We start from the raw sequence: 27,267 nt of genomic DNA on the forward strand, positions 1-27,267 counted from the left end.
AGTAAGTGTTGACAAAATATGACTTATTCTTGGCAGTAGCTGATTTCTGGTGTTCACGTATATTCTTTACTTAGCTTTAAATGTTTTAAACATATGCTTGCATAGACATGTCTGTCAGCAAGCTTAGACGCTGCCTGGTCAGAGGGCTTGGACAGAGAGAACAAAGTATTCACTTCTGGATTGTTTTCCTGCAGCACAGCAGAGAAAATAAGCAACATTATGGAGTACACAGAGAACAGTGAAGAAGATGTATTGCCTGGTACCACTCTGTTCATATTAAGTAACTTTATTCATGATTCCTTTTGCTACCAATAGAGCGATTGCCTTAGTAAAGACACATAATTGGTTGTAACAAGGAACTGAGCATAAGGTACAGATAATGATGAAAAATAAAATGTTAATGTGAAAATTGAGTTGCTTTTAATATTTCTAATTTATCCATCTTCATAATATCTTGGTAGCTTTTTTTCTTTTTTGTTTGTTTGTTTGTTTTTTTTAATCAGATATGACGACTTGCAGGATAGTAAATTATAACATAGTAATACTACAGGATGAGACATTGCTGATAGTGAATTCCACTTCTTTTTCTGCTTCTCCCACACATTTAATTTTAATTGGTCTCTTCTGCGTAGCTGTTATGCTGAAATCCTGGCCCAATGTCTGGAACAGGTCTCTATACTATCGTATGTTTGGTTTCTTCTCCTTTCAGCTGTCTTTCCTATTAATCATCAGTAATTTGCTTAACCTCAGTGGCTTTCTGGGACAAACAAATTTAGCCCTGCAGTTTTAAATTGCTTTCCCACTGTCTAGTCCTTGCCTGCAGAGTACTAACTACCACAAGAAGGGTCTTTTATTTCACCTAGTACTTGACATCAGCCCCCAAAGCTTCATGTTGAAGCTTGCAGAAAGCATACTCTCCATAAACCCTGAGATGCCCAAAGGCAGCATCCGCCACAGACCTTTTAGAAACTCCACCTTCATTTAAGAAGAGCGTCTTTCTTCTGAACCTACTTTAAGCAGTAGTCAAACTCTGAATTAAAGCAAATTTAATTCTAATAAGCCAGAGGACAAAATTATTCATTTTAAATAAATGGTAATGCAGTTACTAAATCGGCACCAAATATATATATATATATATATATAAACACAAAGTATATACAATACTAGTTATTGCCTTGACTGTCACTAAAAAAAAAAAAAGAAAAAAAGGTCTGTAAGGGTCTTCTAGGGTTGGGTAAATTGGTTCAGCTTCACTTCAAGGATGCAGTTCTTATAGCTCACACTAAACTTTGGATGTCTACATGCTCCAATTACAAGGAAAATGACTGAGGTGCTGCTGTGTTCAAATGTGTCCTCACAGCAGCCTGTGAGTCCTGTTCCTCTTCCTGCTAACTAACTAATGTTACAGATATGTTTTGTTCTAATACCTCTGATTAGCTCTGGTTGTTTATCATAATGCAGATGAAACAGCATTCAGCTTGTCTAGAATAAGAATACATAAAGCTTTGATATGCTAATTACTTACCCAAAGAATTTTACCCAAGGTTTTCTCTCTAGGGAGTCAGATGAATTTTGCATTCTTTCTGACTCCATCCCAGGCAACAAAGTGCACATTATTGCAGGTTTTCTTGTCTTAAATTTTGTCATAGGAGGCAGCATCTGTAGTTATCTCAGAGTGAGCTACATTGCTGCTTTTCTGTGGGGATCTCACATAACAGACACGTCCTTCCCCATCTGTCATATTTACAGAATCCGGTATCCCAAAGTCCTTTATACACTTCCTGCTTTGTGCACTCTGTCACCTCAAAGGTAATTGTTGGGCACCGTGTTTGGTTGTCCTTTTTTTTTATTAGGTTTAATGACTTATCTTCGGATAGAAGTAGAGAAAAAATTGGGGATTTTTTTCAGTACAGTACAAGGAGTCTCAGTACTAGGCACTGAATGATACCAGGTACCTTCTTTCGTTTAGGCAGATTTCCAAATTTGCATATATTAAAAAACAAAAAAAATACAACAACAAACACTTGGCTTTATTTAGCATATGAGTTAACTAGTATGGGGAGAGAGGAATGTTTAATAATAACACAAAACATGTAATTAAGAGTTGCAAGCATTGTTAGGGTATAAAATTCACACTTGATGTTCAAAAGTGGTAGCCAAAGCCAAGATGTTACAGCTTTGTTTCTCCCTTGGGTTCCACTGAAGCTTTTAGCTTTTTAGAGGTGATAGTGGCACCAAAGCAGATACTGTGTCACGAAATTCATGTTCTAGCCTATCCATAGGTCTAAGTAGTCTGCAGGACTGTGTATAGAATAAAAATCAACTAATACCCATCAAAATTCACCCCGCTGCGTGACTCATCTTCCCTTTGATCATGTGCACCAGAAGCATGCCCTACCACATACCAAGGGTGCAGCTTCCCAGCCCTCCTCCCCCAGGTCTGTGCATGACCTTTGGTCAGTGGAACAAATGTCACACAGTACATGACCCCGGTCCCTCTGCGTCGGTGGGCCCAGGCAGTAGCATTAATTACAGAAGAAAAGAGCCATAAAGTTCCTCGAGAAAACATCTAGTTCAACATCCAAGGCAGGGCTACCTCTACTTGCATAACTGCTCGCAGATCTCTGTCTAACCTGCTCTTAGAGGCTTTTGTTGATAGATTTTCCACCGCCCTCCTCAATACTTAACTACTATAATCACTGACTTGATCTTTTTCTTCCTATGAGAAGAAACATGTTTATCTGGTTTATTGTTATTTTAATCTTCCCTACAATAGGCTTTATGAATCCAAACACTGTTATGTCCAATATAAGCATTTTTCTTAAATCCAAAGCAGGCCGTAGGTGTTGCAAACGCAACAGTCACATTTAGAACTAGTCAATATCACTGTAATATGTACAAAAGGGGTTAAAGGCGGCTTTTTAAAAGATATTAGCAAGTAATTTAAATGAAAAATTGCCACATGAGAGGCTTTTAAACTCATCTGCAGAGGAATCTGTTCTGACCCAGTGCTGTTCTATTATCTCAGTCAATTATTTGGAATTAAATGAAGTACTGCTCATGAAATTTGCGGATCGCTTCGAAACAGCTGAAGGCCTAGATAATAGCATGGGCTGGTGACCACAGAGTGATTTAAACCACAAAGTAAGCAAGTGCCACTTGAACAACATGTGTTTTAATCCACCTACATGGCAAATATCTGTGAATCAAAGACTAGGTTGTGGGCTGTGTACAGGCACAAAAATACAAAGTATATTTTGGGGCTAAGAGTAAAGAAGGAAAATGCTGTATCTTTGAAAGCATTAAAACAGAAGATGGCTGAGGAGATCATGAGGGTAAATATTTTAATGCAAGCTGCCGATGCAATGTGGCAGCTGTAACAGCAAATGCAAACATTAGATATCTAAGCTAAAATACCAAAGAATAACATGTGCTAGTGTGTGACTATGACCATTATAGGGCACAATAACGTGACTATTCTGGGATCATGATGAATTATAGAAGGTGTAACAAACTGGAAAGTCTCAAGAACCTGAAAGAATGAGTCACTGGAAAAATCTGTACTCAAAGGTGATATATAATTATCTACATAGCAAAAATATAGTAGAAAGACACTGTAATCATTCATAGACAGCAAGGTCCATTTGCTGAAGAAGCTATAAAAGTCCTTGTAATAGGAGTAATTCATAAAGGTCTCTGATAATTATTTGCTTAAATAGCTTTTTAGTGGAAAACTGGCTTCAGTGTTTAACATTTAAAAGTCAAGGCATTTTTCACCTCTCCTTTCTATAGAATTGACTAGTTTTTGAAAAAATAAATCCAAGAAACCTTCTGTATTTTGGCGTGCTGAGCAGTGCCTGACACTGGCTGAATGTCGTTCTTCATGAGGGCAGGACTGGTGTTCCCGCAGAACATGCTTCCCACCGATGGGCAGCACCCGGCACCCCAAAAGCACCTCAGAGGCACCCCATAGGTGCTGCACAGCTTCTCTACAAGGGAAATTGCCATACGGCTAGGGCAGTTTCATTGCTGTGCAGAGCAATGAAGCCAGAGGCATTAGCTGTTCAGCTTCCACGAGGAAGTAATGATTGAGATAGGGCTGAGATTATTTATTAGTCTGTTTTGTAAATAGCTAGAAAACTTAGGGAAGAAGTAATTTATGAGGCAGATATGGAGTGTTTTGGGGAGCAGTTGGAACCAACAGCGAGGAAAAATCAGGAAGGATGAGGTAAGTTTTGTGTGAGTTAAGGACTTTACATGTAACCTTTGCTTTTGCACAAGTTCTCCTGCAAATGCTGACCCCGCTTGCAGCAGGGATCCCTGCACCTGAACCACAAAGGTCGGAGAGGGCGATGTGAGGAGCTCTGCCTTTCGTACCGCTGGACCCCTGAGGTATTTCAGCCCCAGGAGGCAGCCCCCCAGGACAAGGTGACCCGCCAGGCTGCGGCCACCTCCTCCGGGGCCCACAGCCAAGCCCTCCGGCTGTGACAACCGAACCACACACCCGGAGCTGCCTCTAACCCACGACCCAGCCCCCGAAGGAATTACCCTCACCCAGCCATCGGGGCCACCCCACAAAGCATCCCCTAACCCTCAAGGCCAGCACCGAGCGGGCACCAACACAGCAGCGCCCTCATCCCGTGCCCGCCGCCCTCCTCCCCGGGCGGCCCCCGCCTCCGCCGCCATGTTGTGGGGCTGACTCCGCCGCCACGGGAGGCGGTGGCGAAGGAGGAGGAGGAGGAGAAAGAGGAGGAAGGCTGGGGGGCAGCACGGAGCGAGGAGCTCACGGACAAGGCAACAGGTACCGGCGGCGGGGCCTGAAACCTCCCCTCGAGGCGGCCTCGTCCCACCGGGAGCGGGGCTGAGGTGCGGGGAGCGCCTGCTGCAGGCAGCCCTTGGGGCCGGCTGCTTGGTAGGGGACGGGCGTGGGAAGGAGTGCTCGGGGTTTCTGTTAGGCCGAGCTTTTTTTATTTATTTATTTTAAGGGCCTTGTTTTGGTTTGTTTTCGTTTTGTTTCGCTCTCCGGCCGGCGGCTGGCAGGGCCGAGGGGACTGCCCCCTGGGGCCGGCTCCAGCTTCGGGTGGTGAAGTTTGGCCGGGGTGTGTGTGTGTGTGTTTGTGTGTGCTGTTGAAGGCAGGAATGGAAAACAGCGACGGTAGGTCCTGCTGCTGCTCGCCTGTGTTTTATTAATGCCCTCCCCGGGAAGAAATAGCAGTGTCGGTGCCCCACCGGTTGGTGTCTGGCAGAGCTGGCTGATGGGACGTGCTGAGAGTCTTGTGGTGCTGGTGGGTTTGTTTGGCGTCGTTTTTTGGGAAAACTGGGAAAATGTAGAGCTTGGAGGGGTTAAATGTTGTTGATGAAGCCGTGCTCTTTGTAAATAGATCGCTCTTCCTTGATCTGAACTGTACGCAACGGGAGGTAACAATCCGGAAAATAAAAGGAGGCTGAGGCGCTTGATGCGGTTCCCTGAGCGTTGAGGTAGCAAGATCAGCTTTTGGTGCCCCGAAACGGTTTGCACAGCACTTGACGCTTTGACATCTGTCACATTACAAAACTTGAAAGTAGATTGTGCTTTAGATAGTTCCCGTCATAGTACGCATGCTTGTAACAGGTCCCTCAAAGGCGAGTTGAAAGTTCCCCGTTTACAGCGCTGGAGTGAGAAGTTACAAGGTGTTGCACTTGCGTTCAGGCTGCTGTATCGCATGCGTCTCTTTTGGGAACCCAGGGTTCTTTAAACTTGTTTTGTTCATGCTTGCCTGTGGTGGCAGCAGCTCCCGTGTTTGTATATACACAGGAAAAACACAAGGCATGTTAAGAAGTGCTCACATACAGCTTTCCTGTGGTGTGTTTATAAGATTTGGTGGTACATGAAATGCATTTTTCTTTGAAATTTAAAGACCTCAGCTGTGACAAGCATCTGAATCCAGTGGTGCAACAGTGACATTTAGAAATAACGAGCAGTAGGAACTAATTGTATAAATAGGTAGCTGGGCTTCATTCTTTTACTAAACTTCATTTTTGTTTTCATGCTTCCACTTTACTTCCCCAATTGGTTTGTCTATTATTATTTTTAATTCTAAGCTGGGGGGTTGACACCACTTCACCTCTGGATCTTTAGAGAAATATTTACTCAGACTGTAGGCTCTGTATGACGTTAGGAGAATTATATGCATACCTGCAAACATGGATTTGGACTGCTCCATGCTCTCTGCTACACAGAAATTTTGGTCCGGTTAGTCTCCTAAATCAGGTGCCTAAATTAGATCAAGTGGGTATGATTGATTTTCCTTTTAATTACTGTCCTGAGGGAATTGCATTTATTATTTTCTCCTCTTTCTACGCAAGATCTAGGGTATGAGATATGTCCCGGACTGAATTGTTAGTTGCTACTCTAATATAAAGAGAATGGTGCTGTAGTCCTATCAGTAACAAAAATGCTTTGTCTCTGGCTCATTTTTGCTTATGGGGTTGTCTGTCACAGGTGGTATTATGCTACCAGTGCTTTATGGGCTGCTTGTTCTTTTCCACCACTCTAATATTTACAAATATTTCTGTTTGTGATCTTTAATAATGAGAAGTGAATTAGTTTTGTTCTGTAGCAAAGCAGCAGCTATCAAAAATGAAGTTACATTCTGTAGGTGATGGTAATTCTTCGTTCAGCTACTGCTAGGGGAAGTGGGACGGGATTTGAAAAGTGAAAGGTAGCTTATGTGCTTGACTGGAGGCATTGTGAAAAGCTTCACCCCTCTTGAAAGCAGGTGTCTGTTACGAAAAGACCTTGTGATAAGGTCCTGAAGAGGAGCACATTCCTGCTCACTGGTTCCTGTTGCAAATTGACACGGATGTCTCTGGCCTGAGAGAGAACCTGCTAATTAACAGTTTGCAAATCTCCGCAATAACCTCATGAAATGCGGTTTGATCAGTACATAAAATTGAGGAAGACAGCATTTCATGACATTTTCTATGAAAGTCCTGAGTTGTTCTTTTTGCATTTTTTTTTAAACTGGCTCGGAAGTTGGACGCATTCATTTCTGGCCTATTTTCACTTGAAAGGAAATACCTCAAATATCTCAGTTTTTAAAATACCTCCTAACTGCTTCCCTTTGCTTTTATTTACCTAAAACATAGGCGCAGGATGATTTAGTTTGGAAGGGGCTTCTGGACCTTATGTGGTCCAACCCTCGCTAAAAGCAGGGCCGACTTAGGTTGCTCAGAGCCACGTCTGCTCAAGTTGGGAATGCCTCCAGGGGCAGAGATCCGCAGCCTCTCCGGGCAGCCTTCTCCTGTCTGGCATCCTCTGCACTTGGCGAGTGCGTGCCATCCCGTTGCCCACATTGTCAGCGAAGACATTAAGCAGTGTCAGCCCTGAGGAGCGTCGCTGGTGGCAGCCAGCTGGGTTTCATGCTGCCGATCACAACGCTTCGAGTCTGGTTTTCCACCCAGTTTACAGTCAGCCTGTTCAAACTGTGTTTCTCTGGTTTGGCTCCCAAGGTAAGGATGCTGTGGGAGACTTCTTGAAAGTTGCTGTGAAGTCCAAATAAGCGGTACCTGCTGCTCTCCCTTCATCTCAAAACAGAAAACAGAAAGGAAAATACAGTTTTTTCCAGTAACCATCTTGTTCTTTGTACATGCCTCCCAAGAGGATTTGCTCCGCAGTCTTTCAAAAGACTGAAGTCAGAATTAAGCTTTTATATTGCTGAATTGTCCCTCTTGCCGTTCCGGAGGATGGGTGTGATATTTGCCTTTTCCAGTCCTCAGGACCTTTCAAAAACCATCAAGAGCAGTCTCGCAATGACCTCAGCCAGTGTTCCTGGCAGCACTGGTCCCAGCTTTGTTCTGTGTTTAGCAACTGCTGTAATTTATTGTTTTCAAATGATTTTGACTTCCGAAAGCCACTTTCAGTTCATTGTAATGCCACATCTCTTGGCAAGGTGATTAGATGATGGATCATGCCGTATTTTTAGTTTTGAGGGGGAAGCTTGGCATAAACACAGTCCTTTTGGGAAAACAGAGAGCAGTAGCTTGCTGAATTCGTGAATTTGTACTGTTGCTTTTAGATTGAAGCACTCATTTCATGTGGCTGAATGATGTGAGAAAGTCAGCGACCTTTCTTTATCTTTTTCCTTGTCTTAGGTGACCACTGGTGATTATAAAGATAACAAAGATAACGTAGAATTAATTAGGGAATTCTCTTTTATGGCATTGACTTATTTCAAGCAGTATCACTTGTCAGTAAAACACTTAACACAAAGTGTACTGTGAGGTTCAGAGGTTGACCCTAGGGATGATAAAACTGTGGTTGCTGTATCCTTTTTAGCTTCAGAAACACATTGCCATCCTTTACCCTTTAAAATTGTATTTTCCTTTTGTACCCTGGTTGCTGATAGCTGGTGCAACAGATGATATGGGGGAGAAGCACTCCTGTTAGAGTACAGTCAGATTTTCTGAAGTGCTAAGCAGCTGTTTTAAGTGATCTCACCATTTTCAAATGCTTATTTGCAAACATTTTAACCATGAATACCCCTGGAAACCTCCTTCTGAATCCTCATCACCTGTGGGGCTTATCGCTGATGGTAAGTTCAGTTTCTTTGGATTGACAGACCGATGTAAGCGGTAATCTTAAACCAGCTGTGTGCGAGCAGCACCACTGGCAAAGCTTTGTTTCCTGCGGCTTTGGCTGTCTGAATCTAATGAGATGCAAGCTTTAGGAGAAGTTTTCTCATGGTTTGTATGTTTTGAACAGCTTTCAGCCAGATGGATTCTCTGGTGTCTAATATTGGTACTCAAGCATACACCCACAGCAGTCTTTTTCATAAATGGGGACACTAAATTTGGCAGCATCTTCTCTGCCTGGCTGCCTATTTTCATGAATCTTGTAGGCAGTTAATATTTTTGCACCCTTCTGTCAGGTTTGGTTCGTGTTGATTGTGGGTTTCATCAAAGCGCACGTTAACCACTCAGCTCATACCCTTAGAAAGCCAGGCAAAAAATGTAAGCGTGCTGCTTACTAGCATATTGTTCTTTCATTGATTAGCCTATCGGGACTTTTTTTATTCTTTAAAGGTAAGTCTTTTATTCTTTTTTATTCTTTAAAGGTAAGTCTTTCTGTAGAAAACAGGTTAGTTGGTTTTATTTCATGAGGCATCTTCGATTCTTTTTATGTTTACGCATCCTTTGCCATAGTGCAAGATTACACAGGGACTGTAGCAACTTGTTTTTCTGGTGCTGTTGTGCCATTAGCACCAAATGTTCAAAAGGTGCGGATTAACTCACAAATAGAAATGAATCATTAAGTGGATGTGGAGCTGATGAAGTTTCATTTTTATTCAACTTCAGAAGGTTTAAGGCTCTTGCAGTGTAGGAATACAATCAGGCAAAGTTGCTTTCTTGTATCCTAGAGCCAAAGCAGAAGGTTGAGTGTTCATGTAGACGAGCCCAGTGTTGTGTAACCCTTATTCTCAGAAGCACATGAAATTCAAATGACGTAACCTGATGACAGTAGCAGCACACCACATTGGAATTACTTAATAGGGAACAATTACCTGAGAACTATTTATAATTTTTTTTTTTTGCAGTTACAGCTAGTTGAAAAAAACATTGTTGGTTCAGGTAAGTCGCTGCTGCTTTGCAGTACCAAGAGCAGCAGGTTTGACTTGGAACGTGCTGGTGTGGGATTTTGTTGCTTCAGCTTTGGAAGTAGCAGATGACAACTCTGAGTTGGCTCTTTGGGTGAAAATTTTCGGCGCTGATGCAGGTGGAGCTTCTGAAGTGCTGTGGCATCAGTCATGGGCGATATCTGTAAGTGATTCAACAGTGAGCGTGAAGTAATGCTTGGGAAGAACAGGAAATGGGAGTTGTTATTCTTTGTTTCTAAAAATATGACAGCTGCAATGCAAACAAATGACATTATGGCCATATTAATACATGCAGCAAGAATCAGAGGTGATTTCCAATGAAAGTAGTTTTCGTCTTCTCTTTCAAAGGTCAAGAATTTTACGAATACAAATCTAAAACTCCCCTTTTTTCCACCACGCTTCTAGTGTCCTCATATTATTATGAACTTATTAAGCTAGAACAACTGTCTTTCTAACTATGCTATACTTTAGCTCCTAGGGACTTCACATGACACTGAGACCTATGTCTAACTCCAGTGATAATGATTCCCTAAGTTCTTGAAATTTGGTTGCAATGCCAAAATGTTACTGGTGTGCCGTAGAGCTCAGTATTAAAGGTTAAGTGACCAAATTTCAGTTGAATGTCCCTTCTTTTTTTTGTCTTTCGTGACCTAGAAAGAATGTTTTTCTTTAGCTAGCAAAGCCAGACTTCCTCTAAATAACACTGGGGATCCTGAAAACTAATTGTTACTTTTAAACTAATAATCCTTCAATCATAATATTGTAGGTTAGGTATCTTGTGCTTCCAAATGTGTCAGCCACGTATGTTTTAAGGAAGAATGTGCTTTTACCCTTTTGTTGCCCATTTGGAATAATGACGTAGAGTTGTTTTTTCTTGCTTTGACTGCATAAATTCTGATCTTTTGCTTTTTTCACTCATGTGGCTTACGTGTTTCATCAAAGATAAACTCTGTTTCTCCACTTTACAGACCTCTTTTGGTCTGTCTCCTTTCTGCCTTCCAGCTCACTCGGTTTGGAGGGGCAAAGCCTGTGATGGGTTTGTGCACCTGTCCAGCTTGAAAGCAGATTCTGAAAATGTAAATCCAGGTGTGGCTTATTTTTTTGCCTTCTTTACTTTTACAAATAGTGAAAGATTGTCCTCTGCTGAGCGTGATTGCCCTTATTCTGTACCTTGTATTTTATGCTTACCTTTAGCAGCTCGTGAATGTTTTGTGTATATTTTGAACTGTCACCAGGGTCTGAATCCCAAGCAAAAGGTTAAGTAGCAGCTCTTGTATCTAAAGCTGAAGATAATGTAAGAGTTCTCCTCTTTCTACTTTTGCTTTGTTAGGAGGCAGATTTCACTTGTGCTTTTGATGGAAGGGTAGGAGGGAACTCAAAACTTACTTTGAAAAAGAGTGCATGACAAGATTTCACAGAGATAAGCTCTTAAATAACCTGCCCTGAATGTTTCTCAACTTGGTAGGAATGAGAAATAACAAAGAGAAAGCTCATGAAAGATCTGTGTTTTGCCTAAGTCCACACTGACACAAGTAGGAGGCTCAGTGTGGAAGCTGAGAACTGCATTTTTTGAGGTGTGTGGACCCCACAGAATGGCATCGTAGGGCTCTTGTGCAATGCTTGCAAAGTATTAGAGGAGAAAATTGTGTGTCTCAAAACAGGATCTAGAAAAAGCAGCATACGGAGTGCAGAGTCATGCAAATTAGGAAGTAGGAAGCAAAGAAGGCAAGAGAGTATTTTAAGTTACCACCCGTTCAGGAGCAGTTGTGTCTCACTCAGCTCCCCGGGAAGGTTACAATCTGCAGCCTGGAATTCCTTCTCAAAGGTAGAAACTCTTTTTGTTTCATCTTGGAAATAATCTACTCTCTGCCTTTTTTTGTTGTTGTTTTTGCTTTTGCTTCTTTTTATTTTATTTTTTCCTCTTTTTAACAAAGCAAGTGGAGGTGTTGATGTCTTTCCCTGTCTGGAATCAGGTTAGTGAACGCATTTTTTTGGGGTGTGGCAGAGCTGGGTTGAATTTCCATCTTTCCCCGAGGAAGTTCATGCACACATCTCCTAGGAGGGAGCCCTGGGATTTCAATAGTGAACTTCCCAAGGTGGAATTCCCATTCCCTCCTTCAAAATTTCTTCTTTGCGAGGAAGAATCAAAGCTGTGGTGGCAGGGACAGACAGGGACCTGCGTCTTTCCAGCTTGATGATGGAGATTTTCACATAGCAGGGTGAGGTCCCGAGTTTACATTGCTATTCCAAACACTCTGCACGGGTTTCCTTAAATGGCTGTGCAATAAAATGTGGGAGTGCCTCCTCCTGAGAGGAAGGAAAGATGGATTTAGGTCTCCAGAGACACAAGAGAGTTGAAATGGGTCTTGATGTTTTCAATGAGTACTGTCAAACCAAGCAGCTGTCTGTAAAAAACAAATAGTAAAGAAGTAAACCCATCGATATTGACTACACAATTATGTTTTTGTTCTTTTAGCAGAAGCAGTGATTCTTTTATTTTGCAGGGCATCCGTTTTGCATGGTCAGTATATTCAGAAAGTGAGTCGGGCAAGATGGGCAGGAGGATATATCTCTGAATTCCAATGAGATTTAAACCTTTTTCGAGCTAGCAAAGTGAGCAATCCAAGTGTTAGGAGACTTTTATAGTTGGAAACTAAATTAGGTGGGAACAGAAGAACAGAGGTTTTTAGGCTTGTAGGTTGGCATACACCAGCCAAATGCAAACCAGGTCCCATAAAATGAATAGTCAAGTGACTCTTACTGGTTTGTGTGCTGTTCTTTTATTGGGAGAGTTTTTTCTGTTAACTTCTTTTGTGTTTTGACTAACATCTGAGTCAGATTGACTTCGATGGAATAAAGACTAAAACCTGGTTCATCCGTGACAAGTACGACATAGCAACTCCTTCAAGCGGAGATGCCCAAACTGGTATCTGGACCATTTTAAAGGCGTTATTGAGGTGGTTCTGGATTACTTCTGTACCAGTTCTAAACTGAATAAAGCTGAATAAAGTCCCAAAGAGGACAGTTGCTCTGGTATTTTTTTGCTTGTTGACTTAGCAATCACCTGCATGGAGGCAGCCTTGTTTGGAAGAAAGCTTCTACCCCTTGGTGGTTGGCACCCGATCATCTGATCGGGTTGACTTGTTTTCACTGCGTAACATCAGCAACTTTCCTGTACTGCCACAGCAACCACCAACAGAGCTGGAATTGGATTTTCTTTCTTGGCATTACATGTCCTGCACCTGTAGGCAGCACACTGCAAAGGGAGGATGAGCTGGCAAGAGGAAGGAACTGGGGTCTGCTTGGCAAAGGGCAGGGAGGGGTAGGTTGGAGCATGAATTTTGGGTCCCCTTGGGAGAGGAATGAAGTTAGGAAAGTGGAGAATAAAGGAGTAAACACATCTTTACTCCTGAACGTTGTCGGTCTGGTGCAGAGAGTCGTGGTACCTGGAGCAGTTGCTGCTGGCTGATTCCGTAACTGCTGCTGCTGGTAGTACCAAACAGTGAAGTGTGGGAATTTCTTCCATTAAAACTAATTTAATTTGTGTCCTGGTCAATAGCTAGCAGCACTTCTGATTCTTGTTGTTCATAATGCCCTTAAAGATCCAATTAGATCTCTGCAGTTACCTAAAATCAAATCCAGTTGTGAGTCTTTGCAATCTCACTTAAAGGCAGAATAGGAAGGATAACATAGCTGGGATGGCACTTCCTAGGGGAACAGAATTAACTAGCAGTGTCTCTGACTCAAGTCTGTAGGATTGCTACTTCTAAAACCTTCCTTTCAAGGCATCTTATGATTTCTAAATATGCTTAATTCGTGAAAGGCCTCACCTGAATAACAAATGTGCTCTGCTGTGAGCCTCCTGCTGCAGGGAGTGCATAAACCAGAAAGTACAAAACAGTAGGGATGGAAAATTATACATAATTAGTTCAGTAGCAAATAACTGTAATTATGCTTTTTACAGCAAATACTTGTCGGAAGCAATATTTTTTTCTGTTCTGTCTTAATCACTGTTTGGAGGCAAGTCGCTGTATGACAGTGAGCAAAGAAGGGACCTCGTCACTTAGGGTTAAGTAAAGTATTTAATACATCCATATTTTTTTTTCTTCTCGAAATGTCAAAATGTTAACTAAGGCTTGCAGTGCACTTATTCACAGTAGCAGAGGGGAGTGGAAAGAGCTAGTGATCTGCTAGCTTCCAAGATCCACTTACTCACTGTCTTACTGGTGTGGATGGGCGTTGTGAAACTGGCCGCAGTCTTTGTTGAAGGGGCCGGGTCAGTGTGTCCATCTCAATGAAGAAAATCAATTCTTGGTCTTCCAAGATGTTTTTTTATTATTTTATATATTTAAAATCAGTAGACTTTTCTACACAAATGTCTTGAGCAAAGAGGCATGTTGGGCTGCGCTGGTTTATAATGCCTAACTGACACTTAACAAGGCAGAGAACTACACGGGTATCACGTTATCGCTGTCTGCTTTGCCAATACCAGCAGTTTTTGTATCGTCCAGTTCTACAGGTGTTGCAAAGGGAGAATCAGTCAACTGCCACTGCGGCGCCTGTGCTTGCTAGTGGGCTCTTACAGCAGAAATCCTCAGCGTGACTCCTTGCAGTCTGTGAGGGAGGCAAAAGAGTAGGAGTGAGTCCAGCCGTGCTGCTTCTGCGCTGCTTGCTCGCTTCCAGTCACAAGCGATGTGCCAGAACCTGATGCACCAGACCTTCATTCCTACTGAAACTATGTGGCTGTGGTTTCTCTGAGAAATATTTTGGAAAAACAAAACCAAAAAAAAAAAAAGGTTTAGGTATAAATATTAACAAAGGTTGTGGTAAGGCTGTTCTTCATAAAATGGCAAACAAAAAAATAAGCCTACAATGGAAGAGAGTGTTTTTTTTGTTTTGTTTTGTTTTTCTTTTTTTCCCTGCATTCTGCCCAGCTCTAATGCTTTCTTAGTACTTCAGCACAGTCTCAAGTTCCCCCCCTCCTTCTTGCGGTCTCTTTATTTCTCAGCTTGTCTCAACTATAATCAATACTGAGGGAGGGAGCAGAAGCTGCAGTTCGGCACATCTGACACAGTTAGTGCTTTAAGCATTAGGAGCAGTCAGATCACTTGTTTACAAGAACTTGTGGTCCTGCTATTTATACATAACATCCCAGTTTTCCTGTTTTCGCCCTAAATGGCAGCAGGACTCACTGTAGTCTACAGTGTTCAGTGGGACGCTTGATACAGTTCTTTTACAGGGTGGATTTCGTGCTGTTCCTGACGTTGCTTCTTATGGCTGAAGCTGATAAATGAGTTCACCAAGCACCTCTTCTAGAACATGTTGCAGAAACAAATCTTTTCTGAGATGTTCTGGTTGTAATGGCCATTTTGTCACCTTTATAGTAGGGGATACCGCTTAGGATCTTTGTTGTGTAGAGATTTCTTTCTTAAACATTTCTGTATGTCATTAGATTTCCCTGTAGTGTAATAAGGTTATTTGGAAATTCAGAGCTTTCACTGTCATTAATGATTAAAAGTTATCAGAGCTGTTTTAAAATACACGTGTAAGTTTGGCCTAAAGCAACAACGTTTTCCTGAGATTCCTCCCTGTAAATAAACGGTCCACACCTGTGTCCTAAAGGTGCAAGATACTTTTACAGGTGGTGAGAGCAATTTGATTTGGAATGTGTAAACTCCTTTTAACTTTGATATATGCATAATAACTAAGCCTTTGGGGCACGCTGTGGAAACTCAGAAGGCTTGTTGAAGGCAAGCGAATCCTCTGAAAAGGATTGTTTCTGCAGACCTGTGAAAAAATGTGTGAACTTGGAGTTTACTGGGCTGTTTCCTCCTTCCCTCCTCCCCTAAAAACAATTAATGGGGGGAAATTATGTTGCAGAGATGCTTTTATTTTCCCTTTTTTAGCTTCAGTACAGCTTGTGAATCTATCCCCAGTGAAGCACATGTGTTTGGTGTAACCCTGGTGTCAGAAGGGAAGGGAGCTTGACAATAATGAAGTTTAACTTTGTTATTGTAAGTTGTATATAGTTTTTAAAATATATATCTTGAGATTGAGGGGGTTTAAGAGTGAATCAGTGTGTTATCAGACATTGTGCATTGTACCTTGTAATTACTAATTTAAAAACTCAAGAAGTGACCTGCAAAAAAGGAAAATAAAGTATGTTGGAGGAAAGATCAGATGCGTGGCCTTCAGCCGTTAAGGCTGTAAATCTGCAGCAAGGTACGGATGGGTGGAGGTTTCTGTCGAAAGTGCTGGGGATGTTCTTCAGCATCCCGCTTTTCTCTCCTGGTTTCTGTTTTAGCACTCCTTGGCAGAACAGCTTTTGCAGAGAAACATGCTGTAGAAATGTTTAATAACATTGAAAGCTTTTGTCGGGAAAGCTATTTATAGACTTCAAGTGTCTCTTGCTAGCTTGCTGGTAGGGCCTAGGAAGGGATGCTGGAAGCAACCTAAAAATACCCAAATTCATTTTAGAATTCCTCTCTTGGAATAGATCCATGCCTCCTTTTTGCATCTTTCTGCAGCTGATGTCAAATGACACCCTGGGAGATTACTTGGACTCGTCAGTTGTTTCCATTTGTATGTGTGTGTGTATATTCTGTATATGCAGTATATATCTTATATATATCTATATATGAATGTATAATGCATGTGTCAGTGTATACATAAAAAATACCTGAGAATGTCAGGTGTCTTAGTGATACTGCTCTGTAATGTGTTAGTTTAAAATATATACACATATATATATTATATATATATATTTTTTTTTCTGTATTGGACAGGTATGTGTAGCACCACAGAGCAAGGTAACTTCAGATAAAATACTGTTTTTCACTCATTTTGGGGGGGAACCAAGTGCACGTGGCTGTGATGTTTACAGGTGATCCAGTGGGAATGGATGGCTTATGTCCTATTACAGTTTCCTGATGTTAGATGTTGTTTATAGGATGTATAAATCTGTAAATATTTATTAAAATGAAATTATAAATAGTGCATAAACGTATATAGAGAGGATTACTGACAACTGACCCCAGGTATTTTAATTAATTTATTTATTCATTATTTTTACTTCAGAAATGCACAACATACCAAAAATGCTCTCCTGCCCACAAGTAAAACCGGAGTGCTTTCCAGTTGTGGGGTTTCCATGACACGATGCGCAGTAGTTTCCTTGGGGGTGGGTGAGCATGGGGACATGATCTTTCTGTACTTAAAGTCCATGGTTGTATTGAGAGGTGCAGGGTTTTTTTTGGCGTGGGAGGAAACAGATTGGTATCTGAAGAGGGGGTGACAGAGAGGTCTGCGATGTGGTACACTTGCTGGAGTTGGGTAACAGTGATCAGCTGCAGAACTTCATTTCTGTAGCTTCATCCTGAACAATAGTTTCTCCGTGTAGCGTGCAGGATAATGATGTGTAAGCTTCAGTGCTTAACTGAAATTATCTCACTCAAAGCAAGAGCTCTCTGTGCTGTCTTAATTTGACGTTTGTAAAGCGATGCTTGTGCTTATCCCTCAGATAAGTTCTAAGTTAATAGCTTGCAGTGCCAAAAAACTAATAACTTCTATAGGTGCTCTTGAAATTATACATCCTGGAAAAACAAGACAAGTCCTAGTGCTCTGACATTTCTTGTTAGGAAAGTGATTTATAATGAGACCCCCCTTAAATGCTTCCTGCAGTAAAGTCTTCCTGCAGTAGCCCAAGAAAAGGACTGACTTCATGGTGTTGGTTTTGGAAAACTGACTGCAAGTTTTTATTAGAACGAGTCCTTTTTTTTTTTTTTTCTCCTCCCAGAATACATCATATAGGAACATTTTTTTGTAAATTGCGTTGGAGGAGCTGAGTGTGTGAATTTGAATAGTGATTGTTCTTCCAATTTTCTCAACAGAAGCATTCTATTACAGAGCTGTATGCCGAACTGTTTTAACGATATACATAAATATTTACCAGGGAGCGCTGGAAAAGATCTGTGAGGACACGGAGTCTGTCTCCTCACCAGGGGAGGATTGTTCCCCACGCCATATGTCCTGACATGTTGTCAACTGTTTGTGTGCGTTATGCAGGAGCTGCTAAACAGTTGGTACTGTTTTCCTTTAAGAATGTGCCACTAGGTTCAAGACTGCACTGCACACCCTATAAAAAAAAAAATTAAAAAAAAAAAAATATCCCCCGCCCCCTCCCAAATGTAAATTCAGCTCGTTCAGCAGCAGCCTGAAGCCCTGCATTGTTTGCTATCGGAAGTGGGAGCTAAAGGGGACAGACATTCCCCCTGCTCAGCGGGAGCGCGCAGCGACGTTTTGCCCTTGTTGCATTATTAATGGCACAATGTTTTTATGTTGCAGATGGCTAAGAGCTAGCGAGGCAGATTCAAGACCATGATGGCTCAGTTTCCCACAGCCATGAATGGTGAGTAGCTGGGTTCGGTTTGTTTAGGTAGGGGTGGGGACGTTTGTCTTTATTTTTCGTTTAAATGCTGATATTAAAAATAGCTGATTTTAGTACCTGCAGCAGCGTTACGGTCAGTCTGCTGCAGTTTGCTTCCTGTAGCCTGACTCGGACTGTAAGACTTGGAGAAATTCAATACAAGCCTTATTGTGGCATAATTTAGATACAGATACGCCTGGAGCATCTAGAAATCTCAGATTATCTACAGGGTTGAGGAATGTGTGACTTGTATTATGAATACTGGTTGACTTCAAGTGGGGAATATGCAAAGTAATAGTTGATTAAACTTGCATACCTTTTGTGTTACGTAAATCAGCACAGAATGTGTTTCATTGCAATATATTATGCTATTTACTTTAAGCCAAATATATTTGAACTTATTAAGTGATTTACTACTATTTACTAAAATCATCAGACTCTTTAAAAAGAAAAAGTTAAGATTTTTCCTCTTGATTCTGCACCCCAGGTACTATAGAAACTTTTGGATTTGTTTCTTGGTGATTTTCTTGCAAAGATGTATGAGAGATGAAACTTCAAAATTGTGTGTGTTCGTGTGTACATGTATATAATGGAGCTTGTTATTTTGAAAGCAAGCTTATATGTGAAGTCACAAGTTGCAAATATCTGCTAAGAAATTTAATGGTTATGTGCTGCTGTCTACAGAGCTGACCAAAATGAAAAGACAAATATAGCAGCAATGCTTTGCACTTCAGGTATTCCAGATACTGGGTTGAATAAAAAGAAGTATTTATCTCATTTATCTGTCAAGGTTACTGCACGACCGAGAGGTCTTTATTTAACAAATTTAGTCATCGCTGCTAAAATGAGTTAGGTAAATAAGCTAAAGTGTTTTTTAGCAAACGAAGTGCGTTCAGATTTCAAATTTAAACTCTTACATGTTTCACATGTGCATAAAACATCTTGTGAAACAATTTGTGTGATCAACACCTTTTTTATGCAGTCAGCTGCAGTTTGATCTGGACTTTGTTTCACAGACTTAATAAAAAGAGAAGTAAAAAGGGTTGATGTATCACATACAGTAGTGAAAGTATCAGATTTCCTTGCACTTGGTCATAATGAAAAAACATTTTTTTATTGTCGCATACTCTTTGGTCCCCAATTTAAAACAAGCAAGCAAACAAAAAACACTCTTCATGGAGGATACAGCTTTATGTTCTTGGCTGCCTTTGTGGTTGACCTATGCATAAAGTGTCTTTTTGGCTTGGCTCTTTACTCCTGGATGCTGCTGGAGGACAGCAGTGAGCAGGTACATGACTCGAACTCAGAAATCTGCTATAGTTTGGGAGAGTGGCCCTTGATCTGGAATCCCTTGCACAGTACTCTCCATCGGCCTGAAGGGGAACTATGCCAAAAGATGCAGTTTTATTCTGTCAGTAACAGAATTTTTCTATGTTTAGTGAGAGAATGTAAGTAAGAGCAATAGCAGGCAACAGTTAAATTGTTCCCCCTCGCATAAATTTGAATGATTGCGTGTAGTTTTGCAGTCATTTGTCATCAGAATTTGATTAAATTTGAAACAAGGCAGGTGGGTTAAAAAGAGTAGTTTTAATGTGATTTCTGAATAAATACTGAGCACTCTGCTACTGAAATCATTCTTCCCTAATCCATGTTCCTCTTCTCTGCTACTTCCTACTACTGTTTTCGTTCAAAGTAGATCACCTACGTTTACCACTCACTGCTCAGTGGAAACCTCCAATTATGGTATTAGACCTAGGTAGTGAGTGACTTCAAGCACTGGATGAAGAACGAGGTTATGCACATGGCAAGTAAACCATTAGGCAGTGCTGCAGCCCAAGTGGAGGGCACTGGCTGCCTGCCACACCTTGGTATTAGCAGAGCATTGACCCTTTTGTTTTGTACTCTACCAGGGGGAAATGGTGGTTTTCTTCTGGGAAGGAACCCCTGTCCTCAGCAAGGTACAATATACCTAGCTTTTATATCATCAGTTACGTAAGACATGAAGTAGCTTCTGTTTCAGGATTATTTTTGGCATTCGATGTTAAAATTAAGTGGATATTGTGGAGCAGGTGTGTGCATGAGCGAGTGATTACAAGGTACAGGATTACACCGAGTTGGAGAACTGCAGGGTTCAAATGACGAAGCAAGATGCTCAGATCACCTCAAACTACAAGCAGAAGATGTTTCCCACCTTGTTTCCCAGTCTGAGCAGAGAAAGGGAAGTCTGTGCAGGATCTCAAGAAGGTTAGCTTTGTTGTGTGCTGGAGTTCCAGCCTGGAGACTCAAGTTCACTGAGGGCACCTTGAGCTGTTATTCAGAATCCACCTCTACCAAAACAGGTTCTCAAGACTCTCCAGCCTCAGCATGTGGCTGACGGCCAAACTGCGTGCTAGGCTGAGAACTGGCATTTTCTTTTTTAATTATGTGGCCACATGTAAACTTCAGCTTATTGAGGCATTGTGTGCTCCCGGGACACATGCTCTTGTTAAACCACTTACCCTACCTCTCTAAAGACATGAAAGTATGCAGTAAATATCGACAAACAAGTTGCCTTTGACCTTCCATTTTTGTCCAAGGTGACCTTTGTGGATGTCTTGCTAGCAGGCTGGAACTTCAGAGGAGAAGCAGGACTTGAAGAGTGTATGTTGATTTTATACGGAACTCAGGGCGGACCCAGCAGTTCTTAGAAATTTATCTCGTGCAGAATGTAAAGGTTGTGATGACATTTTATGTGAACAGGCAAGGCTGAGTAATGCCTTTCTTCTTGTGTGGAAAGGCTGCCGATTACAAAGCATATATATAACACCAGATGGATCACAGACATTTGAGTATATCTCCGTGAGGTCCAGGCCTATCACATAGCTACTCCAGACATATCTGTCTCCCCGGTCTGCAAACCAGTATTCCCTACTCAGCATTTTGTTTTATCCTGTAACTGTCTGAATATTGATCATCATCTCTGGGGAAAATGGTAAATCCAGATTCCTGTGGTTTATTCTCCTTACATGCAGTTAGTTTTCCCTCTAGACAAAGCTTTCCTAACATTTCATCCCAAGTCTTGTAAAAGTGGCATTTAGTTAAATTAAATCATGAGTACCTTCAAAATAATATTTTAAAGGAGTTAATACATTGATAACAAACAGTTAAAAGGACAGAGGCTGTAATAGATTAAAATGCATTTCCATTTAATTTAACTCTGTGATCGTTGTATTAATCACAAAGCAAGAAAAAGTGGTCTTCACTGCCATGGGATGCCTTCTGCTACAGCCGGAGAGCAGTTGCAAGATGTTACTGTTCTCCTAACTCCCCTTCCTCTTTACGCTAGAATTTTCAGGGTTTAATATCCACACTGATGCTGAATTTTGGTTTGGGGAAATTTAATCTCCACAGTCCGGCTGGAACAAGGAAGGCAGTATTTGTCGATCGGTATCTTTCACAATTTCCTTAAGTACCATTGGAATTTTTGGGCTGTGCTTTTTTTGTTTATGTTTTTATTTGTCCTTCCTCTTCCCTCCTACCACCTGTTTCCTTTGATATAATTTCTTGTGGTCCAGCAGGAAAATTCCTCTGATAAGCTGAGGTGCAAAAAGGAATGCTCAGAACTCTCATTTTTCCTTCTTCTCAAACCTTGTAAGTCAAGCTGGATTTTATGCTGCTGTGAATACAATTCAGAGCAGATTGAATGGGGTCCTGGTTCCGCTGATGCATTCTGTAGAATGGAATTCTGTTTCCCTGGTCATCACAGCTCAATTTAAACCTTCATGAATGCAACATGACTTTTAACCCATGGATACAAAAGCTGTAGACTTCAATATCAGCAAGTGTAGGTAAAGATACTAAACCGAATTAGAGCTTGCAAAGAAAATGTCAGAATTTGTTCTCCTACATCAAAAAAGGAAAAGGAAAGGAAAAAAATTCAAAGACAAGGACAAATATTTTCTGTGGCCTCACTTATAAACTATTCCTTCCTCTCGGTTCTCGGTGAGGACACTGGTGTCAGCTGATACAGAGCAAAATTTGCATGCTCAGATCAGAAGGACATATATCTTCTACCATCAGGCTCTACAAAAATTAGATTTCCAATTGCATGTGCCATATCATGTGTTTTCTTTAGTCCTAAAACGTCAGAAATAGTGCTACATGATTGCAGAGTAGCAATTGTCCTGTTCATGTTTAATTATGAGGATAACATGATTCACGTGGAAGATGTAAGAGGAAGTTTTGGAAGGAGGAAATAATAAGACATGGACATAAATGTTAAATGCAATAAGTGGAACTAGGTTTTAATGAAGGTTGCACCTTATGCTTTCTTCAATAACTGAATTTTGTAGATGGAGTGTAACAAATCTCATATTTGGACTTTATTAGAGAAAGAACTGGCTAAAAGGGAGGGAAAATGGAAGTATTAGGCTAGGAGGTCATAACAGTGAAATCCTCCATGAATTTTTATCGTGGGACCAGACTTTGTTGTTTATTATTTATGGAAGCATCCATTAGTAAAAAGCAAGCGTAGGCTGGTTAAATTTGTTGATGATACAAACTTAGGAGTCATTTTCCAGACAGAATTACACAGGATCCATTGCATATCATTAGTTCAATTTCATCGTATTTCTATTATGCTGTCCTCAAATAGCTTTTTAGTCATACCATGATAGGCCAGAAGAATTTCTGCTGGATGCTCGCAGCTCAGGATTTGGCTATGACTAAGGAGAAGAGCAACAGGATGTATTAGATGATCACGTAATAATTATGTGATTTGAGGGAAAGGAAATGCATCCTAAAAGGTGAGTGGTGAAATGAGAAATACTGTGTGCTGTTGCATAAGGCTGGGGAGAGACATCTTCTGGGCTACCAGGCAGAGCTTGGTCTAACTGCTCAAGGAAGAACAAAAACAAATTAATAGATGTAGAGTTAGGCCTCAGCGTCATCCAAGCGAAATGAATTAAGTATTGAGAAAGACTGAAGAGATTGCCTTTGTTAACCTTTCAAAATAAAAGCTTACTGCTTTTTAAAAATTGTATTTACTTTACTGTAAATAAATTTGATCTTTATTTTACTTATTAGGAAGGTAAATATTAAGGAGGGAAAATATTTTTCTTTCAGTATAGTGATAGCACAAGGTTAAATCGAGGTGAATCGGCTCCTAGTGTGTTGGTGTGGAAATCACAGAATCACTTAGGTTGGAAAAGACCTCCAAGATCATCAAACCCAACCATTAACCTTTAACCTAGCACTGCCAAGCCTAGCACTAAACCCTGTCCCTAAGCACCACATCCACATGGCCTTCGAATACCTCCAGGGATGGTGACTCAACTGCTTCCCTGGGCAGCCCGTTCCGATGCCTCACAACCATTTCTGTGAAGAAATGTCTCCTCATTTCCAACCCGAACCTCCCCTGGCACAACCTGAGGCCATTCCCTCTAGTCCTATCACTAGTTACCTGTGAGAAGAGGCCGACCCCCAGCTCCCCACACCTTCCTTTCAGGTAGTTGCAGAGAGCAATAAGGTCTGCCCTGAGTCTCCTTTACTTCAGGCTAAATAACCCCGGTTCCCTCATAAGACTTGTCCTGTAGACCGAAAAAGAATCGCTCTCTTCCCCAGTTTCCTCCTCTGGAAGTATCTGGTGGCTGAGCTGTCACCCACCCAAAACAATACACTGGGGCCTTGCACACCTTATGCGTGCCAAAGCTCCGCCAGCCTCAGGCACACGCAGTCAACCGTGGTGGCTGCGGGTGGCAAAGGGACCTCGCGGCCCTCAGCGCCAGCCCCTGAGTCCAACATGGCCGCCCAAAACCCGTCTGCCATGACCAACATGAGTCAAATCGGGACATTTCTGCCAGCAGGGATGTTCTAGAACATGGTCAAGGAGAAAGTCTGGTCACCATAAGGCAGAGCTTGCATTGCATAAAGGAATTAATGCATATAGTTTCTTGGAGTAGCAGCAGTCTGGACGTGATGACCTTGGAAGTCCCTTTTAATACTATGCTCCTACAACGTAAAAACAAACAAAACCCCCCAAACAAACAAACAAAAGAAACCTAAATGTTAAATAATAACCTAGCAAAGATTTTAGATCTTTATCCCCTGAGTTAATTTAAGCTAATAACTGCCCTGTCTTGCTAAGATTTTTCTTTTAGTATTGCGTTAGGTTTTATAAGGTAAGATTGCATTAAGTGGGGAACTGAAGGTATTTTTTAATCTGTAATAATGCTGTATTGCAGGCTGCTTTATTAATTTGGAGTATCAGTGAGACTTCCACATGATTTTGTTGTTCTTCAAAGCGTGTGGAAAAACAAATCTGAAAACGCAGGAAGATCTACAAATACTTCCCCGAAAGCCAGAGCCTGAAGGCTTCACTGAGGGGACTCACAAACGTAAATCTACCACATGGCAGATCTTCAAAGAGCTTTAACTGTTAAAAATTTGGTTTTCTTGATAGCTACATCTGCTTCATATAGTTGGTGCAATTTATTTTTTTTTTGGTGTTGGGTGAAATGCTTCTTTTTTAGCAGCTACTAACTAGCATGTCTTCTGTGGTCACCATGGCCTATCCATGTGGAACAGGCCATAGATAAGACTAATTGGTATTGGCAGAATGAATTCAGGTTTGGCCTGCTAACTATAATGTCAAGAATAAACCATTTTTACGCATTGTCCATTTTCTATCAATTGTATTTATACAATGCTGTGTCACTTTAATTAGGAATCTTGTAGGTTCAGGCTATGCTGGATCAGTTGTTGAGGACATCTGCTGCTTTTCTTATAATTGAACAATGACCTTAAATCATAACTGACATAGATTTCCAGTGTTTCACCCCTTACAGCTTTAAAAAAAAAAAAAAAAGGGAAAGAAAATAAAAGAAAAAAGGTTCAATTGACTAGTTTCTTATCAATACAAAATTAAATTATTGAGTTTAAAGGAGGCAGAAAATGTGTTGGTGGTGGTGGTGGTTGTGTGTTGTTGGTTGTTGTTGTTGTTCTTTTTTTGTTCTTGTTTTTTTTTTTTCAACCTAATGAACAACGTAGTTTGGAACTCATTGTGTGAAGGTGCCTTGGAACCCAAAGCTCCAAGTATACAGAACCAAAGCTTGTGGAGGAAAGATCTATGCTTTGGTTATTAAATGCAGTTCTTCTGATGCCTCTTTTTGCTCAAGAAATCTCCTAGATTGCTGATTTCTGAAAGTTAAGGGAGTATAATACCTAGGGAAGGACTCTATTTCTGCCTCTGTTCTGTTAGTGAGTATGAGCTACTGTGAAAGAAGGGTTAGAGACTATGGTATGACCCAATACTAAATGTCTTACATTCTTAAATGAGTCACATTGTCATTTATTATATACAAAATCAACCTCTTCATAGTGCTGGGAAAGTAATATTGTATGTATACAATACCACTACACAACTAATAAAACTATAGTCAGTAGTTTATGTATACTGACTATAGTTGGAGATTCTGCTAATTAGTAATGTAACATTATAACGCGTACTTTTTAAGGAAACTCTTATTCTTGCTTTTGTTACCTTTGTGTTTTTTCCAACTCTCTCTACATGTTTTCTGTGTATCAGGACTAGAAATTATAAAGAGGAGGGCAACAAGAATGATCAAAGCTACAGAACAGCTTCCATATGAGGAGTAATTACATTGACTGGGACCTTTCAGCTTGGAAAAGAAACAGTGGGAATGCCGGATACAGTAAATGCCTATAAAACCACCTTGAGAAGGTGACAAGGGAGTGGTAATTGATCTCATAATACAAGAATTAACCAGTATCAAGTGAAAATACTATTGGCAGGTATCAAACAGAGCACTTTGCACAGTGTCAAGTAAACAGTGAAAGCTGTAGGAAGCTGGATGCCAACCAGTTACTTGGATTCCATAGGTGATTAGATATAGATGGATTTTGCTCCCATTAACGAGGTATCACGTCTGGATCAGGAGCTACACTGGAGGCTGAGAAAATATGCTGAGGAAGTAAACACTATGTGCTTACTTCATTCTCTCCTTCTGTGCCAGGTGTTCTGCTTGGGAGCCAGGTACTTAGCTGGATGAATATTTGTGTACTTAGCTAGGTGAACATTCAGTCTGAACTGGCAGGGTCTTTACTGTGGTTTGTTCCCTAAATTATCTCCTAATTTATTTTATTCCACAGATTACTCAGGAAATGCCTCTTCATTTTCCTTCTGTCTCACCCTTCCTGTCTGACTTCTTATTTGGTGGTTCTTTTCTTTTCCTCTTGGTCCCAGACTTCCTCTTCAAGTCTGAGAACCTGGGAATGTCGTTTTTACTCTAATAGCCTGAGAATGAAGATAACTACAAAAGTTACTAAAAAGGATACAACATTCTTTGAACAGAAATCTGCTCTGATTTTATGTCAGCTTATGTTTTTGTAGGAGGATCATTTCCTTTACTCAGCCTAATTTCAAGGTTCATTTTGTATCGTCTTCCTTGGTATTTTTACTGCCAGCATTTCTCCCAGTGCTAAACGATTTATTACTTGCTGCAGATGGCAACTGACCTGAATCTTATTAGTTTTGCTGCATTCCACAGAGATTTGCTAGACAATAATTAAACAAATTATCCTTTTGTAACTTTTTAATTAATTAGTAGGGGTTTTGTGAATGCTGGTGATCAGCAGCATAAAAGAAATCAATCTTCAGAAATAGAAGACTTCAGTCTAAACACTAGAAGTTTTTTTCCTGAACAATGATGATTAAAACCTTTTAATTTTCCTTATTGAAGGCTTTGATACAGGTTGACAGGAATTCACCCAGAAGAGCTGCTGACGTGCCCTAAACTGAAGGATAAGCATGTCTTCCAACTTCTGTCTCCTGTTGACAAGGAAGGCTGCAGTCTGCCAGCTGGAAGCATGCTTATGCTAACAACAGATGGAGGCAGGTTTTGCAGCTTGGTGTGGAAGAACGTGGCAAAGTATCCCCCATTTTATTTATTTATTGTCATGACAGTACTGCTTACTTCAAACTTTCCAGACCTGCCATTGAAAAGTTTCTTGGTAGTGTGATTTTATTGCTATTTTTTTCCTCTTTTCCATCTCTAAAATCCATCAGGAAGTATTAATGTTGGGCAAATACACAGCAATATCAGTAGATGGAAAAATGGGCTCATTTCATGCACATCTGCTGGTAGCTCAGCAATTTCAAGTGATTTCTTGGTTTGGTATTAGTTCTCCAGAATTGGACAGAAAATATAT

At 40.9% G+C, this 27,267-nt stretch overlaps 1 protein-coding gene across 10 annotated transcripts in view; it reads left to right on the forward strand.

Moving 5' to 3' along the window:
* Nucleotides 1–4,445: 4,445 nt before the first annotated feature.
* The window catches only part of ITSN2 (intersectin 2), an 81,162-nt gene continuing 58,340 nt past the window's right edge, over nt 4,446–27,267 (forward strand). For 2 of the 10 annotated variants that reach the window (XM_083830771.1, XM_083830770.1), the window contains exons 1-2: nt 4,448–4,801; nt 17,979–18,042. In XM_083830771.1, the coding sequence (XP_083686897.1) occupies nt 18,012–18,042 (31 nt within the window). In that variant the 5' untranslated portion in view covers nt 4,448–4,801; nt 17,979–18,011. Of the gene's footprint in view, nt 4,913–4,951; nt 5,156–5,262; nt 5,286–10,876; nt 11,461–17,978; nt 18,043–27,267 lie in introns of those variants that run through there. The other 8 variants (XM_083830764.1, XM_083830765.1, XM_083830767.1 and 5 more) reach the window with 8 other exon arrangements.

Source organism: Anser anser (genome assembly GCF_964211835.1).
Source record: "Anser anser genome assembly, chromosome: 3".
Classification (NCBI taxonomy): domain Eukaryota; kingdom Metazoa; phylum Chordata; class Aves; order Anseriformes; family Anatidae; genus Anser; species Anser anser.